The sequence below is a fragment of the Alexandromys fortis genome, unplaced genomic scaffold, assembly GCF_014885135.2.
Source record: "Alexandromys fortis isolate MF-2015 unplaced genomic scaffold, M_Fortis_MF-2015_v1.1 scaffold_69, whole genome shotgun sequence".
In the NCBI taxonomy this organism is placed as follows: Eukaryota; Metazoa; Chordata; class Mammalia; order Rodentia; family Cricetidae; genus Alexandromys; species Alexandromys fortis.
Window position 1 is genome coordinate 4,447,970 of NW_026067951.1, and position 13,333 is coordinate 4,461,302.

Here is a 13,333-nt window from a genome sequence, read left to right on the forward strand (position 1 = left end):
TTATTTGTTCTTGTTTATAGACCGCTTTAAAAATAATAAAATCAGATGAATACTGAGGCAGAACTCCCAAAAGTGAAATCAAAAGATAACCCCAGGCAGACATCAGTAGGCCGGTCAGCGGTTCTGGTCTCCCTCTGACAAAACCAAGTTTTGGAGAAGGTGTTTGGAAAAACACGAAAACTGAGTGGAACCCTTTTAAATAATAATAAAATCATCTCTGAATTTAACATTTTAAAAAACTGTCCCAAATGCTTTCCCTTGGGAATATCGTTTAGAGTTAAGTTAAACCCACCAACTCGCTATGGATTCCACCAAAGGAGCAGTTTAGACTCAAGTGGAGACGACACCTGAACTTGCCCATTTTAACTTAGGTTTTAAGTTAAAGCTGTTAAGTTAAAGGTTTTAAGCTGTGAATAGGTCCAAGGTCATTTTTTTACATTTTTATTATCCGTTTCTTTATTTTTGAGATGGGGTTTTAGTCTGGCTTTAAACTCGCTTTGGAGCCAAGGATGACTTTGAACTCCTGCCTCCACTTTTTGAGTGCAGGGGTTCTGACCGGCGCACCCCAGGCTGAGTTTACAGAAGGCTCCGGGTTAAGTTCGGGGTCTTCTGTATGCTACTTAAACTTCGCTATTTCCCAGCCCCCTCCCCGGGGGTAGTGGGGGGGAGAGAGAGAGAGACAGAGATCATTACTACATACATACTATCTCACCAGCTGAGCTTGTTTGTATATATCAACTTTTCCAAAATTGACCTGGGAATAAGGGGAGAATTCGCAGGAGTGACACACATTTCTTTGGACTCTTCAAGTGTGGGCAATAATGAGGTTAATGAGTTTTTTTTTTTTTTTTTTTTTTTNTTTTTTTTTTTTTTTTTTTTGCGGGGGGGGGGTTACTCTTCTCTGTGAAGCACCAGGAAGTCCACCATATTCCATTCCAACCCTTCAGTGCCCCCTGAAGCAATATTTAAACGTACGGACTCTTTTCTGAGCCAGCCAGCACGGGGAGCATTGAAACAGCTCCTGGAGAGAGCTTGCGTGCTCTGCTCCCCTGCAGGGAAACTTGAGGACCACTTTCATGTCTTGTCTGTCTCCTTAAAGTTGTGCCTCTGTCAGAACACAGTATTCCTCCGGCCATGTTGGCTTGTCACTTAAACCCCAACGCAGGCATTTCAGAGAATGCCAGGCTCTCTCCCTAGCCGGTGGGGGTGGGCAGGAGATGGCCTTGAACTGAAATAGCGCGGGGAGAGAAAGAGAAGCAGGCCTACCTTAACACTTTCCAGGCTCTCAGGGAGTCCAAGTCAGAGATTAGGGAAACCATTGTCTGAGAGCTGCGGAAGGAAGGCAAATCCGAGAGCAGAGGTGCCTGGACAGGGTAACAGGGACGCAGGCAGAGGCGGCTTCTGGGCTCAGGCTGGAGCAGCAGCGCCCAGCAGCACGGCTCTTCCTCCGTCCAGGACTGATAAGCGCTTGTCCTGGCTTCTCTCCACCCCCTGAATCAATCTTGAGCTCTATTACTTCCCAGACCGGTTCCAGCTCTCCACACCACCCTTCAAAGCCCCTGTAATCTGCTCCAACTGATCAAATTTGACCTTTTTTGTAGCCCACTTTATTCCAACCAGAGTTCTCAGTTAAATCTCTCTTTATTAACTCCGTGCTCCTCGGCTTTCTTTTGGAACAAACACAGCTCAAGCCCGAAGCTTCCAGACTTTAGGAGCAATCATTTACAGATTACTGTAGGCTGTAGCCTTCTCCTCTTTTGGGGGGTTTCTCCGGCCTCCGGGATTTCCTTTCTTATTCCCTTCAGAAGACTGGCTAGGCTGCTTGCTTCCTCTTTCTCCCGCTTGGTTCTGGGACACTGATACCTGGCTTAAAGCTTCCCCCCCTTCCGAGGCTGTAACTACATTACTGCTAGGATTTGTTTCTAAAAAATAATCTGGAGCCTTGCTGCTAACAAGCTCGAATTTTCTGTGTTTTCTGGCGTCAACTTCCTACAGAATTTTCATTTGTTCCCCTCCCCTCTCCGCATTCCTTTCTCTCTCATTAAATTTAAATAACAAGAAGAGGGAAGTGCACCATCACTCAAAAATGTGAAGTGAAAATGTCAGTGTCTACCAACTTGTGCCTTTGTCCTCTACTTAAAACCAAACCCAGGGCCCCGTGAGATGGCCCAGTGGGTAAAGGCACTTCAGCTTTTGCCAAGCCTTTGTTTGATTCCTAGAACCTCCGTGGTGTAAGGAGAGATGTGTTGCAAGCTGTCCTCTGACCTCCACACAAGTGCGGTGGCAACACACACACACACACACACACACACACACACACACACACACACACACTAAAAGCAAAGACCCCTGCAGTTGGCATCTGAAAAACCAGGCAGCCCTGGCTCCTGTGGTGTCTGCAGTTCCTGGCTTAGCCTTCTGTACTGACAGGGTAAGGGATTTCTTTCTCAGTACACGGAATTCTTTTCTTAAGCAGTGCCTCCTGGACTCGGGCTCTGTCCTGTCTGGGGGGATGCTGGCTCTCGCTAATGCTTCTCAGCAGCTGCAGCAGGACCCCTTCCTCCAGCCACCTGTCCTCCCAGGATCCTGGAGTCAGACAACCTTGAAATCATCCAGTCCAGGCTTTCAGACTGTCAACGTTTTGGTTAGAGCCCTGAGCCGTGTAAGCTTTGTGTGCATCCTTCTTTTATGTCAATTCCCCCCTTTTTTCTGACTCTAATTTTAAGAAGAAAATTTTAGCTCATTACCATACATGGAGAATCGGCTGGAAGGAAGCAATCTCTCCTGTGCTTGCAGAGCAGATGGAGGCCCTCACAGTGACTGAAAAGCAAGTTTAGAGGCTGGGGTGTAGCCCAGTGCTAGAGTTGATGCAGGGCTCCTGATTAAGACAAGTGAGGTCCTGGGTTTGAATCCTAGCAGCACAAAAGGGCTAGTAGGTACATCCTCCATCAGCAAGAGGCACCCCTCAGAAGAGCCGTATCATATTTGACTCAGTGAGTGTTCAGGAATGCCCTTTCTGTGTAAGCCTGGCCTGAGGAGGGGCTGGGCTGAGGTTTACAATTTCTCCCAGTTTCTTGCCTCTTAGGTAGAACTTATCAAAAAGTAAAGTGAAATAAAATGACAGAGAGAGAGAGAGAATACGAAGTTATCTTGAAAATACCATTGTTCTTCCAGAGAGAAAAGCACAGACAGACCCTCAGATCCTGCCTTTGGGAGCTGTCGTTCTTATTATCAAAAGTTCTACTCACTCCAAAAACCTCTCCCGTTTTAATCTCTCCTCTATTTCCCTCTTCCCCTTGCTTCCCGCACCCCTCACTCTACCCTAGTTCTTAAAATAGTTAACCCTCAATGTAGAGTGACTTTCTTTCACACTCATAAATGTCACCTAATGGCTGTGAATGACACTCTTCAAAAGTGCGACTATCTTTCTGCTAAAATTAAAAGGCAACTTCATACCTTGCAAAAAAAAATCATTGCCTCTCTTGGGCTTAATACTTCTGTCTGGGCTGTTTGTTCCACCCCGGCGTGAATCTGGGGCCACGTCATAAGCATGTGTAAACATTTACATAACGCTTTTAATCCCCAAGTGTTTCATCCAGTGTGGCTAATAGCAGTAGCCTTCATACAGAGTTTACCTCCCCAAAGCTGCCGATGCTCAGATAATTAATAAAGTGTTTTTTCCTTTAGAAAGTTAGTGAGAGGAAAACAAAAGATTATCATGAAATAGTTTCTGCAATTATAATGACATCATCCTTAACTCATTAGCCCACTGTACCGCAGGGATCCAGATCTGGGGAGGCGAGAGCAATGAGGCCTTAATACTTAGAGTTCAGGGTTAATGGGAGGAGAAAAAGGGAAGAGACTTGGCTTTGGGCCAAAGGACAAATGGGTAAACATGATCCTAAGTTGCAAAATCATTTATTTTGTTTTGTTTTTCTTAAACAGGGCCTCGTTGTAAACAAGTTTGCCTACATACTCACTCTCTAGGGCAAGTAATTCTCCTGCCTCAGCCTCCCAAGTGCAAAGAGATTAGAGGCATCAGCCGCCACGCCTTGGAAAACAGGACTTTTGAGCAGTGGGTTTTTCAGACCTTTTAGACGGCAGTGAGTAGAATCTTTCTTTTAAACAAAATCTTGCATCAAGACCTACTGGACAGATGCAGCTAAAGCCTGCTTCAGAGTGTAGAGCAGGGTCTGATGTTCGTGTACTATGGCCCACTTGTTTATGAGCCCAGGCATCAGGGGCGCGCTCACCCTCCTGAAATAAATGAGCTCTGGGCTGTGAGGAAATTAAGCAACTGGCTTGATCCCTGAGCACCGTGTTTAGCAGGTATGTCTACAAGTCCGCCAGGGCAATCACACCCCTCATTCTTTTCCTCTCAACTTGACTCTCAGACAGACAGAGCACATCTTCTTGAGGTAAGGGTGGAGTCAGCATCAGATTCAAGCTACTAGTGTCCATAACATGATTTGAAACCTGTTTTGTGGAAACATTGATATATAAGAGAGAAAAATGATCAATAAAAGATTCATTGAACTCCAAATGCACTAAATATTTTATTTTTAATTTAAGGTTCAAGTATCTTACATGCAATATATATTCATTTTGTACTTTTAATTGGGGCAAATTTCCTTTTTGCCTTTTAGTTCATTCTTCTGTTTCTGCAATACTGAATGCACAAACCAAATGTGTTGTTTTTCTGTTCTGATGTTTTACATTGGTTTTGGAGACAGGGGCCCTCTATGTGATATAGGCTGGCCTTGAACTCTCAGTGAGTCTCTTGCCTCAGCCCCCAAGTGCTAAGACCAAATAGATCAATCTGCTAATTCGTAGGCCATCAGATTTATACATTTACTATCAACGAAGAGTATGCTTCTGCAAAAAAGCAAAAACATTGCCTTGTTCAGATTTGAACCAGCTGCTTATCTGGAACACAGCAGGCCAACAATAAAAATTTTGTTCTCAGAAGTAAAATGTTAAGTTCAGCCTTGAGAAACTATGTTTTTCCTCTGTATCATTGTGTGAATTGCTGTGAACTTTCTTTTTTTTGTCTTATTTGTTTCAATTTTGAGAAAGTTATTCATTTACATAAAAGTATTTTGTGACTTTGTTTGGTTTCAGAAAGTTTCACTGTGTAGTCCAGGTTGACCACAAACTCTGATTTTTCTTCTCAGCCTTCTGCATGCTGGGATTGTAGGCATGTACTATCAAGCCTAGTTGTTACTGCTTTGTTTTTTGGTTTGTTTGCTTGCAGATAAGGTAAAATTAGTGACTCTGTATTATCAACACTGGTAAGACAAATCTGTCTGTTTTTCATACAACTAATTTCTCTGTGGTGTTCTTTCTTCTTCAGTTTCTTCAGATAAAATATAAAAATAAAACTACAACCCAAGTTCTAAGCAAAAGGGAAATCCACTCTTTCTGTCTCTTCCATCCAAACAAGAAAACCCTAGGAACCTGTGCCTCCACAGGCTCTGGACGACAGCAATGTGGGAAGCAGACAGACATGTAGAGTCCCTGTCAGGAGACAGCCAGAGTCCAGGAAGCTGCCCTGTGCAGCAGGCCTCTGCTGAGAACAACCTGGGAAATGCTAGTCCTGGGGTCAATGTCAGCCAGCAAGCAGAGCGATTTCTGGTTCTGTGGCACCCTGGGTGGGTTCCCTATGGATAAACGCTTATCATTGGAGCCAAAGCAAAAGTCTGTAAGCGCTTGAGACATGTCAGGGGAGCAGCAAACACCTGATGCATGAAGCAGGCAAATGAAGAGGAAGAATTTACTGCCAACTGTAAGTTAAACTAGCTAACTCACAGGGGCTCAGAAAGACAGATATGAGGTCTCACCATGTCTCTGTCTTGTCAGTGTTTAGGTTTCTGGTAGTCAAATTATTTAGTTTTTTTCTTTGTGTGTGTGTGTGTGTGTGTGTGCACGTGTGTGCGCGTGTGTATGTACATATATGTGTGTACTTGATACTTGGAGTGCAGAGGTGAGAGAACATTTCCAATGTTGTCTCAGGTACCTTCCCTCTTTCTGTTCTTTGAGACAAAGACACTCAGTGGCTTTGTGTCAAAGCAGATGAGGTTAACCAGCCTGGAGCTTCTGTCTCCCATCTTGCCTTTGCTTGTATTACAGGCATATGTTGCCAGGATTGGGGTTTCCTGTGGGTTCTGAGGTTGGGGCTCTGAACTCAGGTCCTCAACCTTATGGGTCAGGTGTTTTATCAAATGAATAAAGACTTTTTTTTAAAGTGTGCTTTGTACAGACATAAAAACACATTTTCATTTGTCTTTTGTGGTTTTGTCCTTTGTTTTTAATCGTGTGTGTGTGTGTGTGTGTGTGTGTGTGTGTGTGATGTGCATGGTGCATGCCTGTGAATGTGTGTACGTGTGCACCTGTGTGGTACCCTGTTGACTTGGTGCAGGTTCTCTCCCTGAATCAGAAGCTATCCAGTTTGGATAGACTGGCCAGTGGATTCTCTGAGGATGCACTGGGCTCTGCCCCGTGGGAGCAGGCATATTGGTGTGCATGGACTTTCACGTGGATGACGTGGACTCAAACTCAGGTCCTCATGCTTACACCTCGCCCTTCCCCTAACCCTGCTTTTGTTTGTTTATTTATTATTTAAAAAGTTCTTTTACATTTTCTGATCAAGTTTCTTTCTAGGGACCAGATTTTTCTTAGAGTTTCCTTGTCTTTGTTTTAGAAATTCTTGTTTCTCTCCTCCTCGCTTCCTGTTCGGCTACTTCCTGACAGAGACTCTGCAGGGCTGTGCAGCCCAGTCTTCCCTCCCTTCCTAGCTGCCAGCTCTCACCTTCTCCTCCAATGGCTGGGCGCCTTCTCTGACGGGTGTGGAGTGACTAACTAGAAATGTGGGCTGCTGGAGGAGAAGACTTCCTGGGCTTGAGCATATGTGAAAGTTTGTAAGATGACAGATGGAAGGAGCTGAGAAACGTGTATGCCTGTCCTTGACCCTGCAAAGTCTTAGGAAGTGCTACAAGCTTTTGATGGCACAGCAAGCCTGGAACCCACAGCTGGGACAGGCTGGGGTAGCCAGATAAGATACGGTGGGCTTGGCTTGTGCTTCGTTTCAGAGAAACAACAAATCGTATTTTAGAATAGCTATTCCCTGGATACTGTGTAAGACATAGCTATACTAAAATTATATATATTTAATTATATATCATAAATAATTAAATATAATAGATATTATATATTTATCTATACACTACAACTTCAATTGTGGGTCCTGTGTTTTCATTTGTGGGGATCTGACAATCACACATAAGACTAATTTTCATATAAAAATACTAGCAAGCATCACTGTCAAGATTTGCTGTCATTTATGGAGGTCGGTAATGGTTCTCTTGATGTTATTAATAAGGCTTTGAAATATATTTAATCACTTTTAATCATTTTCTTGGTGGTGTCTATTATATTGGAATACCAAACACATTGTATTACACGCCACACACAGAAGCCCCACTCCGGGTCGTTTTTGACTAATGCAGTAATTTAAAAGCAAAGAATGAGAAAAAGAGAGAATCAGCAAACAGGGCTGCTGTATTTTCTCACGTTCCCTTCAAGCTCCGGCTGTCAGAAACCAGCACGGGAAGGGTTAACCATTAATCTTCAGTTATATAAAACGTGCATTGTAGATATCTTCACTTAATGGTGTCTATAGAGACAAACTTCCCATGGCAGCGTTTTTCTTCTTTTAGATAAAGGAATGTAGCTTTAATGGGATTCCAAGTGCTTTCGTGTTTTACTTGCAACATCTGATGCTATGAAAAGCCCAGGAACAAAGATATGTGTTTTGGTGCTCCATCAATGACTGAAGAACTGCTATTCCAGGACACTATAGAGAAAAAAAAAAAAGGAAGGATCTCTAAACAGACAGCTTTAAACCCTGCTAAGAATAGCAGAAGACCCTGAGCAGTAATTCAGGGTCCACGTATTTATTGGTATGTTTTTCCACTGGGCTTGGGCCCTCCTTTAAAGATTGGGAAGGAATGCTGTTTCTCATTTGGAATCTTGTTCAGCTGCACGGGAGAGCAAAGTGGAGTGGAGGCAGGAGGGGGAAGTTGGGGCTTTGCCAGACATATTTGAAAAGTGAGAAAGAAGGGAGATGGAGGGGACTCACACCCAGCCGGCTGCTCTGCATGCCATTCAGAGGAATCAGAGGCCAAATTCAGTCCATCCAGGAGGCAAAAAATATTAGAGCTTTGATTAACTCCTGCGTTGCCGGGGCAGATGCAATATTCAAGCTGTGTGCTTTTAATTCCCAGCCTGTCGTTGTTAACACTCATGGTTTACAGCAACCGGCACAAAGAGACATTCAAAAGAGAGATGTATTGTTGGGTCTCCGTGTCGTGGGCCAGGGCGTTAGCAGAATCTTGATCTCCCTGTCTTTTCTTTTTGTTTTACATCGCGTTAGTGGTGGCATTACTTTCTTCTGGGTTGTGTGCTCGGAGACTCAACTCTTTGCCAGTCTGAAGAGGGAAATCTGAGTTTCAGTGGAAAGTCAAACATACTTGCCAAGTTGCCTGTCAACGACACAATACCAGTTTCTGATCCAGGACTGCCTCGCCTGAAATACTGCCCTGGGATCACTGAGAGGAGAAGGCAAGCTTTCCTCTGATGCCACAGAGGAATATGGACTTAAAGTGTGCAACACATCAGGCCAGAGGCAGAGATCTAAAGAGCTGTATACCTGTTTATTTCCTGCAAGGTGGTAACCGTGGCAAACAAGCTATGGATGGACTGTATAGAGTATTTATTTAGCAACTGAGGGATGTTTTAGCATCCAGACATTATCGAGTTTGGTCTACAGAGCTAGTTCCGGGACAGGCACCAAAGCTACAGAGAAACCCTGTCTCGAAACAAAACAAAACAAAACAAAACAAAACAAAAAAACCCAAACAAACAAACAAACAAAAAAACCGGACATCATCCATCCTCTGTGATAAAAGTTGACCCGTCACCTTTCCCTTCTCCTTTGCTAGCTAAAAGCCCCAATATGTTGTAGCTCAATACTTTTGTAAAATAAAATGTAACTGAATTACTAAACAAAAAGCAAATTCGTACAAAAATGTAGCCCAACCATCAAGAAGAAAATTAGATTAATCGTTATAAAACTACTTTGCCAAATTGCTACGCATTTTCAAGCCCTCACTTCTCATTGCTGTGAAACAGAACAACCAATCCGTAGATACCACTGGTATGTTTTCCACTGGGCAAAGAGCCCTGGTAAGACATGTTCGGCCGCAAGGAACCATGGGTAAAGCTGCCTTCTGAGCAGGCGTAGGCTAAAGCGGACTAAGTCTGGAGGGCTGGCTCCATCGTGACGTCTGTTTTTTCAGATGAAAAGTGTGAAGCTCCTGGTTAAGGCTCAGTACAGGTGAGCCTGGCTCCAGCCAGAAAAAAACGGGTGAGGACGTATTAGAATCACAAATGTAATTCAAGCGGGCTATTTATAGAAAGAGCAATGTGATTTTAAACAGATCTTTTCCATGAATATAGAATTCACAGATCAAACCAGGAGGAAGGAGGCAGACGTTTGCTAGTAGAGCGAGGAAAGCTCACGTTCATCTGCCCCCTGACTAGAGCCCCGTGAGACTTGGTGCTCCTGACTGCGCCATGCAGCTAGAGCAACACAATGGCCACCTGCCTGCAATAATATTGTGGCTTAAATACAAATGTCCCTCATAGGCTCGTGTGTTTACATACTTGGTCTCCAGCTAGTAGAATTGTCTGCAGAGGTTCTGGAACCTTAGGGAGGCGGGATTGTGCTGGAGGAAGCACAGCACTGGGCCGAGTTTTGGGGGTGGATAACCCGGACTCACTTCGTCTGGAAAATAAAATTAGTATCAGGCGTGTGAACAGTTCACAAAAGAAGTAAAACCGCAGAAATGTGGAGAACAACACAAGAGGGGTCATTTCTAACTCTGCTTTCAAGCAAAAACAATTACAAAGGGAATTCTTAAATAAAAAGCAATTACTAAAAACACAAAGAGGGAGGATCAGTTTTCTTAGAGAGTGTGACCCCTGCAGGTCACGCCCCATACTCGAGGGGGTCTGAACAGTAAAAATTGGACTTGATTGGGCTTGAAAGAGGAAGAGGGAGACAGACAGAGGGCTGGGGTGGGTGGGTAGTTAGGACGAGGTAAATATAGGAGGAGCAGGGGATGGGTATGGATTAGATCAAATATATTGTATGAAATTCTCAGAGCGTTAATGAGAATGTTCCTTGTGGAAGAAAGAAAACTTTATATATTTTGAGCACATAAAGATCCATTTATCAAAATTATATACGCTATTAAAATATGAAAGATCAATTGAGGAACAATTACACATCTATGAAAGAATAAAACTCACTGAACTGGAAAACACCTCAAAGAGAGCATATGGAAAAGGGAACGTGATACAAAGAAATGGTACCATTTAAAGGTCAGTGCTGAGTTGTAATTGTCATCAGGGAAGCAATTTGTTCTAAAAATCTTATAAGATACATCATTTTGAAATATTTGTGCAGTAAGACCTTCAAAGAACTGCTGGGTATGTTGGTGTATATTGATGAGTTATCAAGGAAGCTTAGACAATCAACAAGATGCATTACATAAATATCTATGTTTATGCACACAGTGTTATACCTATGAAATGAGATAGTGTTAAGAAAGAGATTTTGATGGGATGACATTGGAAGACTTTAAAAATGAAATAAACAATGAAGGCATGGAATTAGGTGTTAGAGAAAGGGGGCAACAGTATTTTATCTTGCTACCAAGAAATTTAACTATGGTTACCTTAATTTACAGAGAAGTACCATAGTGTAAGAAGGGGAGGTGCACATTAGAAGACTTTATTTTTTATCTATTTATTTATTTGTTTATTTGTTTATTTATTTATACTTTCAGAAACATTTATTGGTCCAGCATTCTCTTTTACAGCAGTCTTTTCTCTCCACATCACCTACATTTTCTTCCACTCATACTGAAGACCAGATGCAAGGAAAAGTCTCTGATAGGAGCCAGCTAGTGTAGCAGCAGTGTGTTGGCTGAAGTGTTTCATTGTGTAAGCTACTGGGGCATCCCATAGCTATTCAGGTAGGGGTGGCTTTTCCAGTGGAAAAGGAAGCTTTTAGGGTGTAAGTTAGCTTTGCCATGCCATCTCTTCTAAGTAGGCTCTGGCGGGCACCTTACAGAAAGGGACCAACGCTGAAAAGGAACACAGCCACTGAGAACTGTACTCAATCTAGGAAGAAAAGGAATGTAACGGGCACAGCTGATTGAGAGCAACGATAAAAACAACTGGCAGAAACCACAAAGCCCTCTCTTTATGTGCAGACAAAGAATGCTTTTCACAAAGCTCAAAATCCATTAATTACAGATTCCCTGCTGGGCATTGCACTCATCTTGACTCCCCTCCCCCTCCGCTGGCCTCATGGTGCTTCCTGGGAAGTGAGCTAGCTTGACATCTCTCTTGATAATATAGAATTGTGCTTTATGGGAATTGGGAAGACAGAGAAGAATCTGGGTTTTTACTTTTAACCAGCTTTTGTTTTTTTTTATTTTTAAAAAGATTTACTTATTTTTATTTTATGTGTACAAGTTTTATCTGAATGTGTGTCATGTGCCTACATTGCCTAAGGAAGCCAGAAGAGGGCATCAGATCTGGAATTAGAGTCACAGATGGTCATGAACCATTTGAGAGCTGAGCCTGAGTCCTCTGCAAGAACAGCAAGGGCTGAGGCATCTCTTCAGTCCCTCTGTTTTATTTTACTATAAAGCATGTTCTGGTTTTCCTTTTCTTTTTTTTCCTCTTCTTCTCACTCTTCCTCTTCTTCTCCTCCCCCTCCTCCTCCTTCTTTTTTGAGAGGGTTTCTCTGTAGCTTTTAGAGCCTGTCTGCCCTGGAACACTCTCTGTAGACCAGGCTAGGCTAGAACTCATAGTTTTGGAATTAAAGGTATGATCCACCACTGTCTGGCACATACTCTGTTTTTAAAGGGTTGGGATGGAGCACAATGGGTGGAGCATTTGCCTAGCACGACGAAGCTCTTGGTTCCATCCCCAGCACCCCTAACCCTGAATGGCTTTACACACCTGCGTTCCCAGCACCTGAGAGCTGTGCAAAGCAGGGGGGGGGGGCGGATGCTCATGGCCATCCTGTTTTCATGAAACAACAACAACTAATAAGATAAAAAGATAGAATGAAAATCAACTCATTGCAATAGCATAAAAATATCTCCCATACCTTTCCTATTAAACTGCCATTATGGACTAGAAAGTATTGTACTTTGTTTTTTAGAGAAAGGTTTGATCTAACCTTTAAAACAAGATTTATTTTTTTTTCTGGGGTGTGTGTGTGTGTGTGTGCGTGATATCAGACCTTAAGGGCTTTCTTCCTGCTGAAGCACAGAAAAGTGAGAATTCTGATCTCTCGCTGACAATGTTTAAATGAATATGCCAGTTTATAATTAGAAATGCAGGGAGGGAGGACTTTTTATAACTGAATATTTAACACGTATTAAAGTTATCACAAATCCACACAGTTCTTATCCTATTTAATCTATGCTCTCTTTCTACAAGGCTTATTCACTTGTAAATTGGAAATTCTTTTCCCAAGTGTTGAGTTCACTATGAAGGCAAGTATTTGACCAACTCCTCTAGGGCTCTTGATTTAATGCTCCCCTTTGTGTGTATCTATGTCTCTATTTTTCTTTGTTTTACTAACGTCATTCTAGTTGGTGGTGGTAAGCACACCTGTAGTCCTAGCAGTGGGAAAGCTGAAGCAGAAAGTCCTAGGTCAGCCTGCATTGCTAGTGACACCCTGTCTCAAAACAAAAGACAAAAAGTCTCTAGTCTTTAGTCCTTCTAAGTAAATAATAATTGCAAGGACGAGGCTGTAAATATTCCCTTTGGAGGCAAGAGGTATTGTTTACATCCAATTTGCTTTGATTTTTTTTCCCACTAAGCTTAACTCTAGATCCATTCTGCTCTTTCACCTCTCTAGGGAGATGTCAGACCACCTGGTCACTATGGCAACATGTTTGCCTGTTTCTCCATCCCTCTCTCTACTTCTCTGGACTTCCTGCATACAACAAGAAGCCATTTGCTTTCCATTAATATGACTTCCATTCTTTGAGTTGAATCACAACTTGCAGAAAGCTTGTAATAGTGGTGGGGAGACAACTCGGTCAATGAAACACTTGTCTAACAAGCATGAAGACCAAAGTTCAAGTTCTTAAAACTGCCTAAAAATGAAAATCAACGAAACAAATAAATGAGCAAACAAAACCCCCAAATGGACATGGAGGTTTGTGCTCATAAGCTCAGGGCT

At 42.8% G+C, this 13,333-nt stretch overlaps 1 protein-coding gene across 7 annotated transcripts in view; it reads right to left on the reverse strand.

Annotated features, from left to right (window-relative positions):
- The window catches only part of Celf2 (CUGBP Elav-like family member 2), a 520,719-nt gene extending 519,280 nt beyond the window's left edge, over positions 1-1,439 (reverse strand). For 4 of the 7 annotated variants that reach the window (XM_050150614.1, XM_050150621.1, XM_050150610.1 and 1 more), the window contains exon 1: positions 1,267-1,438. In XM_050150614.1, coding sequence (XP_050006571.1) covers positions 1,267-1,319 — 53 coding nt within the window. In that variant the 5' untranslated portion in view covers positions 1,320-1,438. Of the gene's footprint in view, positions 1-1,266 lie in introns of all 7 variants that reach the window. The other 3 variants (XM_050150619.1, XM_050150620.1, XM_050150613.1) reach the window with 2 other exon arrangements.
- Between the last annotated feature and the right edge of the window lie 11,894 nt (positions 1,440-13,333).